The following is a 16,982-nucleotide window of genomic DNA, read 5'->3' on the forward strand; positions in this document are numbered from 1 at the left end:
AATATATATCATAAAATAATAAATCAAGCCTTCTGAAACATGGAGTCAGATCCTCGTCTCTTCCCTCATCCTCAGACCCCTGTGAACACGGTCACTCTGTGTCAGGACTGTCCTGGCAGCAGTGTCACACACAGGGAGCTGGGTGCCCCTTCTGGGTGCCCCTTTCAATGCAGCAGATTTGTTTTCTTTCAAAGCTTCTCCTGCTCTCGTGAGGTGACCACGCACTGAGCTCCTTCCTAGGGATGTTGCCCATTCCCAGGGATGCTGCTCCTTCCCCTTTAGGCCTTCTGAGTGCCAAAGTGCCCAGGACAGCCTGGAAGCTGAAATCCTCCTGTCTCTGTCTGTAGGATAAAGGCCAAATAATGTGGGTTCTGTGGTGCCTCCTGGCTCTGGCACCAAGTGCAGGCCAAACATCATGTCTGCAGCCACAGCTCCCCTCATGGGCTGAGCATCACTGGTGAGATGTGGAGCTCCGTTCTGAGCTGCAGAGCCTGGCAGGGCAGGGCCAGCACTGCCCTCTCACTGAGGGTGACCAGGAGAGAGTCTCCCAAAGGGCTGGTGGCAGGGCAGAGACTGCAGATGGTGATTTTGGGGTGCCTTGTGCCCATGGGGACCTCCCACCCAGGCAGGATCCCCACTGCCATTTGATAGATGTTCTTGGCTGTCCCAGCCAGGCCCAACACTGTGCTTTTCCCACAGTAAAGCAGAAAAGCATTTAAGAAGAACCCCAAATTTTCCATTTGTCAGAGACCATCAGTAAGGAACAGGTTTCCCTGCTTTTCTGCTCCCATAGAAGGTTGCCCTGTCCCCTCCCTTAGCCTGGCAAACTTCTCTCCTGGGTGGGAACCTGTTTGATTACCATCTTGTGCTTGTTCATGCCCATTTTGCGCTGTTCTCCTTGTGCCAGCTTTGTTCCTTGGCAGGCATTGCCTCTCCTGGCCCTGTGGGTGCAGGTGGATGGGGCTGGGAGCTCTCTGTGCTCTGCAAGCCTGGCTGAGCTCTGTGATGGGATGCTCACCCAGGGCCTGCATGTGGCTTCTCCCTCTGTCCTTCTTCTGCACTTATTTTAATTTATTTAACCTTTTTTTTCACAGAGAGGGCCTGGGCAAGCTGTGTCAGGGCCTCTCTGCTGGGGCTTGTTTCCCTCAGTTCTTGTTGAGGATGTATCAGGAGATAAATCAGGGGGAAAGGTTTCTCTGACCCTCTGCATTGTATTGAGGTGGGAATGCAGCCCATGGACCTGCCTTGGCAGGGTTTGTGCTCCTGCCCACCCAGGTGTGGCACCAGGTCCCTGCTCTGCTCCTCTGGCAGAGTGCCCAGCTCTGTCTGAGCACAGGCCCTGGCACAGCACATCCCTGACACCAGCTTTGGCTGGATCATTGCTCCCAGAGCAGCTTCCCTCTCTGGTCCTGAGTGCCTGGGGTCAGGCAGGGGCTGGGGTGTGCTGGGGGCTCTGATTTGTCCCTTCATGTGCTTGGGAGACACTCAGGAACAAATGCATTAAGAGAGAAACATCCTCTGCTCCTCATAGTGGGGGGAGCACCTAAAATCCCAAACCCTACTATGGCCAATTTGTGTTTCTCCCCAAAAAGAGCTGCCCCTCTTCTCCCTGCTCTCCTGTCCTTGGTGCTGGGGCAGCAGTGACACACACGGGGCAGGGGTGGCCCCATCCCTCACTGTGCAAACCCTTGGCCCTGAGCTCCCCAGGAGCAGCCCCAAGGCAGGACAGTCCCCAGACTGGCACCCCCCAAATCACCCAGCACAAAAACTTCCCTTCTTCCCCTTTCCCTTCATCTCCCTGACTCCTCCTCATGCTGGCCCACACTGGGGCAGTTTCCTTTGTGCTGTGACATCTGTGGTGTGCTGACAGCAGAGCAGGAGGGCTGTGGGGCTGGGGCAGGGCTCTCTGGGCTCTCTGGGCTCTCTGGGCTCTCTGGGTGGATGAAAAGGCTTTTCCCATGGTGGGAGAAGGTGCCTGGGGAGTTCCCTGCTCCCATTCCCAGTGTGCATGGGCAGTGTGAGGCTGGGCTGGTGTGGGTGCTGGGGAGGCTGTCACAGGAGGGATCCTGGCACAGGGAATGTCACTGCCTTTGGTAGGGACACAGAGTGGCAGCGACTGGGGGTGCACAGAGCTGTCCCCAGAGGGTTCCCACAGCCCCAGAGACGTGCAGGTGGCAGAGGGGTTCCACTCCTGCCTTTGCTCCCTCACCTTTCCCTTGTGCAAATGCACAGACACCATTTCCACGTGTCCATGCACACGTGAGCTGCTCAGAGCTTGGACCTTTTTTTTTATTTTGAGTGAAAAATGTGTTCTCTGAATTGTTTCAGGTTAAACAATCCCATCAGATATCCCCTCCCAAGCAAGTCCAAGCCCTTGGGTGTGTCTTTGGCAAAATGAAATGTTGGGTTTTAACTTGCAAGGTGTTTATGTGTCTGTACATTATGTTTACTCACCTGTAAATAATGTTTACTCATTTGTTTGCTGTGTTTTGTAAACTGGGGGAGAGACGAAAAGGGAATCTTTGCTTTGGACTAAGGGAAACATTGTGGCAGTGATGGTTTCAGTCCTTGGATTCTCCAGGGGTGTTGGGAAATGTTTAATTTTGGGTCGATCCAGAACAGTTACATGATTAGAGACCCTTCACTGCCATTAAAATCTGCACATCCTATTGAGGCTGGCAGGCCCAGCTCCTGGGGAACCTTTAGGGAGGACACCCAGAGGGGAAGCAGCTTATCCTGCGCCCCATAACCATCACACCCCATAACCATCACACCCCGTAACCATCACACCCAGAGGGGAGGCAGCTCACCCTGCACCCCATAACCATCACACCCCGACACTGAAATCACCCTGGGCTGAGCCCTCTGTCAGTCTGGGCCTTTGGGGGGATTTCTGGGCTGATGCAGAGCTGCCAGTGCTTGCAAAAGCGAGGGGATGGGCGTGAGCAGGCTGGCAGAGCAGTGCTGCTGCCCGGGATGCTGTGCCCTCACCCAGCAGGGCACACTCTGCTCTCCTGCCCGGGGCTGGCACCAGGGCTGGCAGTGCTGGCAGTGCTGATCTCCAGCCTGAGCTTCTGTGAGCTGGGGGAGGGCAGGATGTGCCTGGCCCTGTGTGAGCCCTGCAGCTGAGGGGTGGCTGGGTCCCTCAGCCTGTCCCCTGTGTCCCCTGTGTCCCCAGGCCAGCTGAAGCTGTCCATCCCTCAGCCTGTCCCCTGTGTCCCCTGTATCCCCTGTGTCCCCAGGCCAGCTGAAGCTGTCCATCCCTCACCCTGTCCCTCAGCCTGTCCCCTGTGTCCCCTGTGTCCCCAGGCCAGCTGAAGCTGTCCATCCCTCAGCCTGTCCCCTGTGTCCCCTGTGTCCCCTGTGTCCCCAGGCCAGCTGAAGCTGTCCATCCCTCAGCCTGTCCCCTGTGTCCCCAGGCCAGCTGAAGCTGTCCATCCCTCAGCCTGTCCCCTGTGTCCCCTGTGTCCCCAGGCCAGCTGAAGCTGTCCATCCCTCACCCTGTCCCCTGTGTCCCCTGTGTCCCCAGGCCAGCTGAAGCTGTCCATCGAGGCGCGGGGCCGGACGCTGGCGCTGCACGGTGAGTGTGCCCTGGGCATCCCCAATGAGCCACCCTGGGCTGGGGTGGGACAGCACTGCATGCTCCTCCCTCTTGGTCCTGTTGGGAGCAGCCCTGTGGTGCATTGGCACAATTGGGAGCTCTTTGGTTAAGAGACCAAAGTGAAATTTCCAGAGGCCTTCATGTGTTTGCACCCATGTGTATAAATTACTTTTATTCCACGTGAAGAGAAAAAAGGCAAATACAATTTGGAAAGTCTGGAATGCTTTATCTCTGCCAAAACCCTTTTGCCATATTTGCCAGGATTTCCAAACTGTTCTGTTACCTCCAAATGCTGCATTTTTAACACCAGCAGTATTTCTTCAATGAAGGTGTTTTGATGGTGATTGTCAGAGAGGCCAATGGGAGTGTCAGAATTATCTCTCTTTTTTTTTTTTGGGAAACCTGTCTGAGGGGCTGGCACTGGCTTTACCCCAAATCCCTCCATCTGGAGCAGCCCCAGCGTGAGCTGGGTGTGAGTGGTGGGGTCTTGTCCTGGCACATCCTGACACATCCCTGGCATACCCCTGGTACATCCCTTGCACATCCCTGGCATATCCTGGCACATCCCTGGTGTATCCCTGACACATCCTGGGCATGCCCCTGCCTGGCACATCCCTGGCAACATTCCTGGCACATCTCTGGCCCATCCTGGCACATGTCTGGCACATCCCAACACATCCCTGCCATATCCTGACAAATCTCTGGCACATCCCTGGCACAGCCCTAACACATCCCTGGCATGCCCTTGGCACATCCTGGTCCATCCTGGCACATCCATGGCACACAGTTGGCACATCCTGAAACATCCCTAGCATATCCTGGCACATCCCTGGTACATCCCTGGCACAGCCCTAACACACTCCTGGCACATCCTGGCACATCCCTGGCACACCCCTTGCCCCAGGCAGCCTCAGGGTCCTGGGAGTGGGGCTGAGGCAGCAGGGCCAAGCAGCGTGGGGCAGTGCCAGGGCAGTGTCAGTGTCACAGCAGTGCCAGGGCAGTGTCAGTGTCACAGCAGTGCCAGGGCAGTGCCAGGAAGGGCCATTGGTGTTTAGCTGCAGGGGAGGGAGGGCAGGGCTGGGGAGGTCGGGCACAGGGAATTGCAGTTTGTGCCACCCGGATGCTGAACTGCTCTGGCCCAGCTCAGTCCAGGTGCATTTATAGCACGGTGTGTTAAAGGGAAACCATCAACCCCTGCCCCTGTGTGAGGGATCAGCCTGGGGAGCAGAGGGCTGTGGGGTAGGGAGATGCCTCCCCTGCTGCTCTGGGATGTGATAATTTCATTTCCTTTCCAGTCATGGAAGCCAAAGCTCTGATGGGAGCAGAGTGCCGTGTGTGCAACTCCTATGTGAAGGTGGGTGCTCCTGGGGCTTTGCTCAGGGACCTTTCTGTTTTTTGGGGACAATTTTGGGGTTGGCTACTTCAAGTTTGCTCTTCACTGTTTTTCCCTTCCCCTCCCTTCTCCATCCTGCTCTGGAAGAGCATCCCCAGAATGCAGGGACAGCTGATGGGTTTTGTTGGCAGTGTCTGGGTGAAGCAGAAAAGGGGAGGGCAGGACCCTGCTGAGGGCTGTGCCAACCATTCCTTGCAAGAACCCCCCAGAGGGTGCCCCAGGCCTGCTGGGGGTGTTTGCTGGCACAGGGTGGGCACTGCTGGGATGGGCACAGTGCAGGAGGCAGCTCCCCTGAGAGGGCTGTGGGTCAGACCCAGCCAGCCACACTCGTGTGCATCACTCCTGATTTTTCTGCTCTGTTCCCTCCCTCCCCTGCCCCGAGGGGTTTGAAATGCAATTACCTGGCAGGAGAAGGGTGGGGTGATCCCAGCCAGCCTTAGCATGGGCTCAGCAGGATCTCTGAGCTCAGCCATCCGTACCAGTGCCTGTGCCAGTGTCCTGCCAGGGCAGCTGGGATGTGCTCTGGGAATGTTAACACACTGCTTGTTTTCCTCCCAAAGATGTCCATTGTGCCAGATGCTGGCTGCAAGTGCAGGCAGAAGACGAAGACAGTGCCAGACAGCAAAAACCCTGTGTTCCATGAGCACTTTGTGTTGTGAGTATGGCAGGGCAGGGGCAGCTCTGGGCCATCCCCGTGTCACACAGAGCCCTGGGGACCCTGTGCCACTGTCCCAGGGCTCCCTCCCCACACCACAGCCCTGTGTTTGCTTTTGCTTTGTGATCTCTAATAAACACTGAGCACGCCTGAGCAGCTCTGCTGCTGAGATGAGGAGTGACAGACATTATTCTGCTGCTTTTTGTGGCTGGAGTGCCTTGAACTTTTGGGCAGAGCTCTCAGCACACCCAGCATGGCACTGCTGCTCCTGCATGCTCAGACCTTCTTGCTGGGCAGGAGTTGGACAAACACACTGCATTTCCTACACCTGGCACCTGCAGTGGTGTGACTGAGGAAGGTAAAGGGGTTTCCTACATGGGGAAGGAGCTGCATGGCTTAGTGTTTGAGTATAGAGCTTGTCCCTGCTGGTGGCAGGGGCTGTGCCAGCCCTCTGACCCATGCAGGGCTGGGTTTGGCACAGGGTGCTGCTTTCAGAGCATGAACTGGGGCTTGTTCCTTGCATTTATTTACCCTTTGGTGCTGGATGTGTCTTCCTTCAAGATTATTTCCCCCTGAAGCCACATGAGTGGTGTCCCCAGACCTGGCCAGGAGGGGTCCCATCCCCTTGCAGCGGTCAGGGTGAGCAGTTTGCTCCTTGGGGAGGTGCTGCAGGGCTCTGTGCAGGGACTGGGGGAGAACAGCTGGCTCTGAGGAGGCTGAGGAGGCTGTGGCTGTGAGGGCAGCCCTTGCTGGGTGCTCCTGGGGGGCTGATGGGCTGTTCCCCCCTGTTACAGCCCCGTGAAGGAGGAGGATGAGCAGAAGCGGCTCCTGGTCACAGTCTGGAACAGAGAGAGGAATTCCAGGTAAGGGGCTGCCAGCTGTCAGAGGATCCTTTTCAGGTGGGGCTGCTGTGGCAGAGACCCTGTCCCCTGCTCTGGTCACCCCGTGTGAGCTCTTCCAGGGCCTGAGGGCTGGCCCTGACCTCAGGGCTGCTCTGCTCAAGGCCTTGGGCCAGGGATGTCCCAGCTGGGTCACACTCGTGGGCAGCCAGTGCTGGGGAGTACCATGGGCAGCAAACCCTGCCCTTGGCACTCTGCTGGTCCTGCCTGGTGGCCTCCAGCATTTAAACCCCTGTGGCCACTCGTGCCTGCACTGTTGGCCAAAGGCAGGTGGGGCTGGGGTGGGCTGGGACCTGCCCTCCCTGTGGGGACAGTGCAGGGAGGGCACAGGGGGCTGGCACCTTGCAGGCTGTGCTGCCAGCCCAGCAATGCCACCTTGGCCAAGCTCCTGCCAGCACCAGGTGGGCTGGAGGTGACCAGGGGGCTCCAGCCCAGCTCCTCCTTGCCCTGCAGGTGTGCTCACACCAGGGGCACGTCCTGGGCACTGCCTGGCACCCAGCATGGGCAGGGATGGTTGGGGTGAAATGGGGTGCCAGGGGGGATCTGGTGCTGACAGTGCCTGAACTCTGGTTTGTCCTGCAGGCAGAGTGAACTCATTGGCTGCATGAGCTTTGGTGTGAAGTCCCTCCTGTCCCTGGACAAGGTACCTCCGTGTCCCAGTGCAGGCTGTGGGGCTGGGGCAGGGCTGTGGGGCTGGGGCAGGGCTCTCTGGGCTCTCTGGGTGGATGAAAACAGGTTTTTTTCCCTGCTTCCATTCCCAGTGTGGGTGGGCAGTGAGAGGCTGGGGCTGGTGTGGGTGCTGGAGGTGATGGGGAGGCTGTTCAAGCAGGGATCCTGGCACAGGGGGTGTCACTCCCTTTGGCAGGGGCACAGAGTGGCAGCGATTGGGGGTGCACAGAGCTGTCCCTCCCCCCCAGTTTGCAGGGGGGGACACAGGACATGGGGCCAGGCTGGCACGGGTCACATCTGACACGTGGGACACATTCAGGAGTCTGCCCGATTCCCAGCAGTGTGCTGATGGGCACAGGGCAGCCACAGAGGTTTTTTTGGCTGTTCCTGCAGGAGTTCTGTGCCAGAATCCCTGTCCCCGCTGCCGAGGGTTTGGTCACAGTGCTGCTGCCCCAGCCTGGCTGCTGCTGGTCAGTACAGCCGGCTCTGCTTCCCGGGCAGGGCTCACAGCGAGCACCAAAGCCTGGGAACGCTCCATCCCGGGGGAATGCTCCATCTTAAGGGAACTCTTCATCCCATGGGAGTGCTCCATCCCAGGGGAACCCTTCATCCCATGGGAATGCTCCATCCCAGGGGAACTCTTCATCCTATGGGAGCTCTTCATCCCAAGGAAATGCTCCATCCCAAGGGAATGCTTCATCCCAGTGCCCAGAGGGAAGGGGTTCTGTCCCTGGACAGCAGAATGTCTCAGCAGGCTGGAGAGGTTTCATGGAAGTGTTAATACATCCCCTGAGCTCACAGACTCACAGATTATCTCCACAGGGAGCATTAAGTCCAACTCCTGCACAGACAATCCCACCCAGTGCCTGAGAGCGTTGTCCAAAAGCTCCTTGATTTTTTAAAGTTTCACAGCTGAGGTGTGGATGTTTTCAGCATAGCAGGAGATAAAAAGGAGCTGTTGGTGGTGGTGGCCTGAGAGATGGGTGAAGCATGGCCTCCTCTGAAATTTGAACAAGTGAGGTGCAGCTTTTTTAAACAGTTTGGTGCTCACAGGACCTCAGCAACGCTGAGATGAGGTCCTATCCCCTGGCTGCTGCATGATCCTGCTGGATATCCCTCTAAAAACCTGGAATCTGCTGGATATCCCTCTAAAAACCTGGAATCTTGGTGCTTCAGTGTTGCTCATTCCCCCTTGCAGAGAGGATGGAATTTTAACTGTTACTGAGAGCAGGACTGTGGGCTCTGTGTGTGTGTGTGTGTGTGAGCAGGTCTGGGCACTTCTGGGGCTGTAGCTGGGGCAGCTCCTGCCCTGGATGGGTGCAGGGGGCTGAGCAGCTGCCCTGCATGCACATCTGCCCTGATGCACATCTGCCCTGATGCACAGCTGCTTCCCTCCCCACAGGAGATCAGTGGCTGGTATTATCTCCTCGGGGAGGACCTGGGCAGGACCAAGCACCTGAAGGTGGCCATGAGGAGGCTGAAGCAGAGCTCAGGTGTGTCCCAGCATGGGAATGTCCCAGGGGTGTTGGCAAGGCTGGCAGGAGCAGTCACTGCTGTGTCTGAGCCCGTGGGTGGAGCAGCCCCAGCCCCATTCACCCTGTGGGCACTGCTGGGCCCTGTGGTGCTCAGTGGGCTCTGGCATCCCAAAATCTTGTGGGTTGGGGATTTTGGCTGGTTCAGAAGTCCCTGCTCTCCCCTTCAGCCTCAATTCTGGGCTCTTTGGGGACCCCTCTTGCTTGGTTTGTCCTCACGCTGCCTCCCGTCTCTCAGACTTGGGGCTCATTGCTGTGGCCGCTCTCTCTTTGTCCCTGGGGTCTGGGCTGGATGTTTGGGGGCTTTTTCTGCTGCCTGGGTCTCACAGTGCTGCAGGGAGAGGAGGAGCAGAGGCTGGCACAGGTCAGGGTGGGGCAGCAGTGCCTGTCCCAGGTGTGCCTGGGGGGATGTGCCCATGCCATGTAAAGGTCCATGTGCAGTGTGGGCTTGTCAGATGTGCTGTCACACTCATGGGGACTTTTCCTTTTTAAAAAATGTTTTAAAAATCATTTCAGAAGTCAAGCCAGGAAGTCAAGGTGCAGCCCAGGAGAGCCAGGATGCTGTGAGCCTGCAGCAGCTGAAGGTGGGTGTGACAGGGCTGTGACCCACAGCACGGGGAACATGTGGGGTCAGTGCCTGCCTGAGGGGTTTCCAGAGAGCCAGGGTGTGGTGGTGTTCACAGGGGTTCTTGGATGAGGGAAGAGATGAGAATGTTGACTTCATGTTTCAGAAGGCTTGATTTATTATTTTATGATATATATTATATTAAAGCTATACTAAAAGAATAGAAGAAAGGATTTCATCAGAAGGCTAGCTAAGGATAGAATAGGAAGGATAACAAAGGCTTGTGACTGACCAAGACAGTCCGGACAGCAGGACTGTGATTGGCCATTAATTACAAACCAGCACATGAGACCAATCCCAGATGCACCTGTTGCATTCCACAGCAGCAATGTAAACCATTGTTTACATTTTGTTCCTGAAGCCTCCCAGCTTCTCAGGAGAAAAAATCCTAAGGAAAGGGTTTTTCAGAAAACATCATGGCTACACCAAGAGACAGTGTTTTAGAGGGAGTGATGCTGGGGTGATGGAGCTCTGTCACCTCCCTGTCACATCATGGCTGTCACAGGCACTTTGTTACCCCAGCCAGGCCCCAGCTGGTGATTTGGGTGCTGACCCCCATTGCCCCAGGGATCTCCTGTTTTCCAGAGTATTCCCACTCCAGCCAAAGCCCCAGCAGTGCCTGGGCTGGCAGGGCTGGGCTGGCAGGCTCCTGCCCCACCCCACGGGCCCTGCCCGGTTCTGTGGCTCCTTGGACACGTCTGCTCCTCTCCTCCTTCCAGGACCGTGTGCTCTGGGAAGGGAAAGGCCCACGGTGGAGCCTGGGTGATTTATAGGAGAGGCAAGGATGGGAAATGGGAACACAAACACATGGTTTGCATCGGAAACGGGGCTCGGGCGGCCCCGTGATTTATCTGTGCCGAATTCCGCCCTTCCCCGCGCTTCCCTCAGCTGCATTTGCAGTTATTTGTTTTACAGCACAGGGCTGAGCAAGACAAACAAAGCCAGCGCCCCTCTCCTCCCTTCCTCTCCGGCAGTCGCCACTGGCTTGAGCAGAGCTGGCTGGGAAGGAAAGCTGCTCCTCCTCCAGCCCCAGCCCCAGCCTGGCAGCGTGGCTGCCCTGACAATGCTCTGATGGCTCTGCCACCACAGCTGCCCTGGCAGTGCTGAGGCTCCTCAGCTCCCTGCCTGGCCTCCCTGGCCCTGCCACCCTGGTTACTGTGCAGGAGAACCTGGAGCCTGGGTTCCCTCCAGCCTTCCCTCTTTATCATCCCCCTGTAGGAGTGTGGAAGGTGTTCTCTCCTGTTGGAACCCCATCTCCCAACTCTGGCAGAGGGGCAGCTGAGCCCTGCTGCTGCCTGTGCTCAGAGCTCCTCTTGGCCTTTAATTCCCAAATTCCACCATGGATGCAGCTCAGCTGACCTCGGTGCTTCCCCCTCGGTGACTTTATGAGCACAAAGCACGGGGACGTGCATATCCTCTGGGTCTGTGCTTTCAAAAACAAACTTTTTCTTGTTTTTATTTTTGCTTCTACAAACCCAAACCTCTGATTTTTTTATGAGTGTGGAGTCATGTCCCTCACGGAGCGAGGCTCTCACAGCCAGTCCTGTGAAACGCCGCTCAAACATCCTCCAAGTGTTTGTGAGAACGTCGCAATAACAAAGCGCTCCGTGCGCCCCAAGAATGCCACGGGAACAAAAGCCACATCAACAGAGCTGGGACTGGGGAATACTAAAGAGTTGACAGGAATTTTAATATAAAACTCTCTCCCTTCCTCGTCAGTGAGGGCTTTCAGGAAGCCTCTGGCTTATCGTGGAGCGGCATACAGCGCTCGCAGGGGCCGGGGAGGTGAAAGGTGGCTTCCTGCCATTCTTCTCGGGAGCTGGGTTCCCATGGGCGGTCATGCCAGCGTGACTGGGGCTCCTTCCAGAGCCAGCAGTCCGGGAGAGCCGCGGGAGCTGCGGGGTTTTCATGGGCTCGGGGGGCACAGCCATGAACCGCTTCCATGGGCTCTGCAAGGTGTGCTCGGAGCCGCGGTACCGGCAGGTCTGTATCCCTGCACCGACCCTGGGGCACATCCCTGAGAGCCTGGCAGGTCCCTGAGTGCCTGGGAGATCCCTGAGAGATCCATGAGAGCCTGACAGATTCCTGAGAGCCTGGGAGATTCCTGAGAGCCTGGGAGATCCCTGAGAGCCTGGCAGCTCTCTTGCCATGGCTGAATGCGGGCAATGGATTTGTAAGGCTGGATGTGGGGAATGGATTTGTAGGGCTGGATGTGGGGAATGGATTTGTAGGATTGGATATAAGGAATGGATTTGTTGGGCTGGATGTGGTGAATGGATCTGTAGGGCTGCATGTGAAGAATGGATTTGTAGGACTGGATGTGGGGAATGGTTTTGTAGGGCTGGATGTGGGGAATGCATTTCTATGGCTGGATGTGGGGAATGGATTTGTAGGGCTGGATATGGGGAATGGATTTGTAGGGCTGGATGTGGTGAATGCATTTGTAGGGCTGGATATAGGGAATGGATTTCTATGGCTGGATGTGGGGAATGGATTTGTAGGGCTGGATGTGAGGAATGGATTTGTAGGGCTGGATGTGGGGAATGGATTTGTAGGGCTGGATGTGGGGAATGGATTTGTAGGGCTGGATATGGGGAATGGATTTGTAGGGCTGGATATGGGGAATGGATTTCTATGGCTGGATGTGGGGAGTGTATTTGTAGAGCTGGATGTGTGGAATGGATTCGTAGGGCTGGATGTGGGGAATGGATTTGTAGAGGATTCTTAAAGCTTGACAGAAAGCTCACATAGAATATAAATTTTGAGATAAGAAATGCTGGTGTAGAAATGTCATCGAATAGGACAGACATTGTTGTGAGAGGAATGGAGCTAGAAATAAGTTTCAAAGCATGGCCTTGTAAATAAGACTGGATACTTTGGAGAAATAAAACTATGAAAGATGCATTGTAGTGGGACCCATGAGGGGTAATTTTAGATAATTGACTTTAAGGCATTTACAGCATAGTGTGGCAAAAAGTTGATAGGCCAAGAAACACTTATAATGTATTGTAATTAGGAAATAATTAGCTTCTGATTGTGATGGTGTGCATTATAACATCTATATTGTCTCACCATTCACATGAGACTGAAAATGGAGTAAAAGTTTTTAAAAGGCCTCTCAGTTGCCCCATCTCTGAGCCAGAAAAGGACATAACCCAACAAATGGACTCTGTGGGTGCTGTTTGCAAGGCATTGACTTGATATTGTTACAATTTGTAAATAACAATAAGGGTAAAAGCAAAGCATCTTCACATGGGTGCCTGTGGCTGGTCTCTGCTTGTTGCTGCAGTGGAGAAATGGGCAGAGAGGGGTGTTTTCTAAATATATATATATTATTAATATATAAAAATATATGCAAATATAAAAAATATATTTACTGTACAACTTGCAGGTAGCATGCTGATGGTAACAGTGTTAAGCTGCAAGGTGTTGTCTTAATTTCCCCCTTATTAGAGAAGAAGCAGAAGCTCTTTTAAAATTATTTTAGTGTTTTTGGGAGCCACCAGCACTTGTTTCCTGTGAGTAGCTCACTGGTTCCAGTTCTCCCAGTGCACAATGCCAGCTGCTGCTTTTCCATGTGCAGGTCCCATTCTCCTGCATTTCAAATAAATATTCTCTTTGTGGTCTGGACTGAGACTCCCAGCTCAGGGTCATCTTCTCCCTGTGCTCCTGAGCTCACGGTTCAGGTTATTCCAAAGCTGCCGTGGGGGACAGCAAACACTGGGAATTACAAAAGCTGCAGAATTCCAAACCCAACTGCCCCCTCCTTGCCAGGGCTGTGGTGACCATCTCATGCAGGAAAGCTGCTCTGCCTTGGCTGGATAATAACTGACTCTGCTTTGTCTCTTAGAGCTCCTCAAGTCTTTATTTTGAAAATTTCCTTTGTGTTTTCTGGTAAAGTTTGGGTACATCAAGCCTCCCCACCCACCTCCCAGCTCACGGCTGATGTTCATGGTTCTTTAACTCTGTGCGTGGCAACAAAAATGGGCAAAAAATGGGCAATGACTGCTTGTGATAGCCATGGTGGTGGGAGGTGAGGAGCATCAGCAGGGAGAAGCTGCTCTTCATTGGCACAGGGCAGGTGTGGGGCAAGGTCAGCCACCTCAGGGAGGAGTGGGAGATCTGACACAGGGAAACCTTGGGAAATGCTGTGGAGTCTCCATGGTGGGAGAGATGCTGGGCTGGCTCCTGGTGCCAGTGCTTGGTGTTGGAGATGAAGTTGTAGGATCTGGAATATCCTAAGCTGGAAGGGACTCACAGGGACCATGGAATCCTGGTTCATTCAAAGGTGCAGAGTCACCTCTTTGAGGAACCAGCAAACTCCAGAGAGAAAAATAGTGCATTGGGACTGGATCTGTGTTTGAGTCTGCCAGAGCAAGCCAGTTTCTCTTTTGAAGCCTGATTTTATGCTGAGCAATCACACAGGGACAAGGTGCAGGGAAATGAAAGGAGTGAGGAACCATATCACCTCCTTGGCAACTTCTGCTGAATTCCTCATCTTCCTTCTGCCTGTTTGTTCTCAAAATAATACAGGTCAGATGTAGGATTTGTAATTTTCTTTGCTCTGTCAGTAAAACAAGCATCTTGACTGATGTCTTGGGGGCTAATCAGGTATTTACAGGATCTGTCACGCTGAGCTGCTGCTGGAAGCCAACATCAAAAAATAAGGATAATTTTGTTAATAAGCTCAATGCTCCTCGAATCAGGAGGAGAAATGAGCCTAAATCAACCCAGCATCCATCCTCTCCAAACTCAGTGAGGGAAAAGACTCTCAGCCCAGGGAAGGGGGTGATGCACACAGATGTCTGGAGGACAGGAGCGTGCTGAGCTCCCTCCGGAGCAGGGGAGTGCTGCTATTTCTGTATTCTCCAACAGGAAATGAAATGTTTAAGTGATTTGCTTAGAGAAGTCAGTGTCAGGGCCAGACTGCCAGGTTTTCCTTTCCAATGGCTTCTCAGACCTTTCCTTACACTTGGGAGGGCTGGGAGCAGAGTGTGTGCTAAACCAACACTCCTGTGGTGTTCCAGAGAGCCTTGGCTCCACCTGGCACTGCCTTTAGCCCCCATTCCACCTGTGGGGGTGTCAGGGACAGCCCTTCCCCGTCTCCAATGCCATGTGCCAGCACTGCCAGGGCTGTGGGGCAGTGAGGGGGGATGATCACACCCAGTGGCTGCTCTCCCACCTGACAGGTGTCTCCCTGCAGATCACCATCCCTCGGGGCACTGACGGCTTTGGCTTCACCATCTGCTGCGATGCCCCAGTCCGTGTGCAGGCTGTGGACTCTGGTAAGAGACTGGATCCTTTCCATCCCTCTTGATTTGAATGAATTCTTGCTCCTTTTTTGCTTCCCAGGCTGTGGACTCTGGTAAGAGACGGGATCCTTTCCATCCCTCTAGATTTGAATCAATTCTTGCTCATTTTTTGCTTCCCAGAGCTGGGTGTGATTCTGGAGCTCCCACGCCTCGCAGGACTCTGGGTACCTCCAAGAAAGTTCATTAGATGAATTCTCTGTTGCCTCTAATGAGGCCAGAGCCCCCGGGTTAGCACTGTCACTGTTGTGGCAGTGTTTTACAGTAATTTGCAGAGATTTTGTTCCCTTCCCTCTCCAACCTGAGAACTGTCTGGTTGGGTGACCTTCAGAAATCATTTGGAGGGAAAACAGGTCAGAGGGGAGCAGGATTGTGGAAATCCTCAGTTCCCTGAGTAGAACCTCTTGCTGTGGACCTGTGGGATGGACTGGTGTCTCCAGTGTGCCCTGCTGCTCCCACTGCACCTCAGGAAACATGGGGATTGCATGCAGTAGCTCTGAGGGAGCACTGCTGGCTCTGTCCTGGTGCTCTGTGTGTGTGGGTGTGCTGCAAGGTGAAGCTCCAGGCTGGCTGACCCCATTTCATTTTTGGGTGTGGGTGTCAGATGGGGTTTGGGGGAGGGAGGAGCTCTCTGGGGGTCTCCAGGGCTTCTCCTTCCCCTCCCATCACCCTCCTGCCTGGCAGGTGATGAATTTGTCCCCCTCAGGTGGCCCAGCAGAGAAGGCAGGGCTGCAGCAGCTGGACACGGTGCTGCAGCTGAATGAGCAGCCTGTGGAGCACTGGAAATGTGTGGAGCTGGCCCACGAAATCCGGTGAGTGCTCCCTAAAAACCCCAGGGCAGAGAGAGATGGTCTGGGGGAGCCCAAACCCCAGGGCAGGGAGAGCACTGAGGGACTGGGAAGGGGAAAGCTCTGAGGGGTGCAGGACACTGGGACAGGATTCCCTGGAGGGGAAGGATGCAGGAAAGGATTCCCTGGAGAAGGAAGGATGCAGGAAAGGATTCCCTGGAGAAGGAAGGATGCAGGAAAGGATTCCCTGGAGAAGGAAGGATGCAGGAAAGGATTCCTTGGAAAGGAAGGATGCAGGAAAGGATTCCCTGGAGAGGGAAGGATGCAGGAAAGGATTCCCTGGGGAAGGAAGGATGCAGGAAAGATTCCCTGGGGAAGGAAGGATGCAGGAAAGGATTCCCTGGAGAAGGAAGGATGCAGGACAGGATTCCCTGGGAAAGGAAGGATGCAGGAAAGGATTCCCTGGAGAAGGAAGGATGCAGGAAAGGATTCCCTGGAGAAGGAAGGATGCAGGAAAGGATTCCCTGGAGAAGGAAGGAAGGATGCAGTAAAGGATTCCCTGGAGGGGAAGGAAGGATGGAGGGGCTGGAGAGCACGGGAGAGGGGCAGAGGCTTGGGAGGGAGGAAGCTGCAGGGCTGGGTGCAGCACACGGAGCTCCAGCCCTGATTTCCCCACCCATGTGTGCCAGGAACTGTCCCTCGGAGATCATCCTGCTGGTGTGGCGGCTGGTGCCGCAGGTGAAGCCGGCCCACGAGGCCATGCCCCGCCGGTCCTCCTGCAAATCCACCTACGACCTGCAGTCCCCGCCGCAGAAGCGGGAGAAGAGCGGCCCCGCGCAGGCCGAGCAGCGCCGCAGCTGCCACATCCTGTACGACGGCACCGAGGGGCTGGGGCTGCACTCCTGGGACCGGTACACGGAGCTGGGCAAGCGGGGCCCGAACACCCTGCCCGCCCTGTCCCGGGTGCCCTCGGCTGCCGACCAGAACTACATCATCCTGGCGCCGCTGAACCCCGGCAGCCAGGTACGGCTGGGCCTGCTCTCCCTCTCCCGGCCCTGCTTCAGCCTTATCCAGCATCAGCTCTAAATATTTGCCCGTTTTACAAGCCACACCTCTGTCCCCTTTCACTGTTTTCCTAAAGCATTTCCCTGCTGCCTCCCCTCAGGGCTCACCCAGGGGTGTGGGGAGCGCTCCAGAGAGCTTCGGCTCCAGCTGGCACTGCCTTTAGCACCCCTTCCACCCATTACCCGTGGGGGTCACAGTCACAGCCTTGTTCCCACTTCACAAACCACACTGTTGGTCACTGCTCTCATTTTCTGCTGCAAAAATGTGGGTTTTTTTCCCCTCTCTGAAGTGCTTTGGCTTGGCTGGGTTTGGCCTTTACCTTCTGTTCTGGTTGTGTCACTGTCCCTGAGGCCTGCTGCAGGTGACCGTGCTCCCACTGTATAAGACCATGCTGTCGGTCACTGCTCTCATTTTCTGCTGCAAAAATGTGTTTTTCCCCTCTCTGA

General features: G+C 55.2%; 1 protein-coding gene across 2 annotated transcripts in view; it reads left to right on the forward strand.

The window, feature by feature from the left end:
• Positions 1 to 16,982, forward strand: part of RGS3 (regulator of G protein signaling 3) — a 77,971-nt gene that overhangs the window by 643 nt on the left and 60,346 nt on the right. Inside the window, exons 2-11 of one of the 2 annotated variants that reach the window (XM_064727417.1) lie at positions 3,530 to 3,580; positions 4,897 to 4,955; positions 5,555 to 5,649; positions 6,444 to 6,512; positions 7,131 to 7,191; positions 8,620 to 8,710; positions 9,266 to 9,333; positions 14,578 to 14,659; positions 15,390 to 15,495; positions 16,161 to 16,494. In XM_064727417.1, coding sequence (XP_064583487.1) covers positions 3,530 to 3,580; positions 4,897 to 4,955; positions 5,555 to 5,649; positions 6,444 to 6,512; positions 7,131 to 7,191; positions 8,620 to 8,710; positions 9,266 to 9,333; positions 14,578 to 14,659; positions 15,390 to 15,495; positions 16,161 to 16,494 — 1,016 coding nt within the window. Of the gene's footprint in view, positions 1 to 3,529; positions 3,581 to 4,896; positions 4,956 to 5,554; positions 5,650 to 6,443; positions 6,513 to 7,130; positions 7,192 to 8,619; positions 8,711 to 9,265; positions 9,334 to 11,268; positions 11,358 to 14,577; positions 14,660 to 15,389; positions 15,496 to 16,160; positions 16,495 to 16,982 lie in introns of those variants that run through there. The other variant, XM_064727419.1, reaches the window with a different exon arrangement.

This window comes from Zonotrichia leucophrys, chromosome 17, assembly GCF_028769735.1.
Source record: "Zonotrichia leucophrys gambelii isolate GWCS_2022_RI chromosome 17, RI_Zleu_2.0, whole genome shotgun sequence".
Classification (NCBI taxonomy): domain Eukaryota; kingdom Metazoa; phylum Chordata; class Aves; order Passeriformes; family Passerellidae; genus Zonotrichia; species Zonotrichia leucophrys.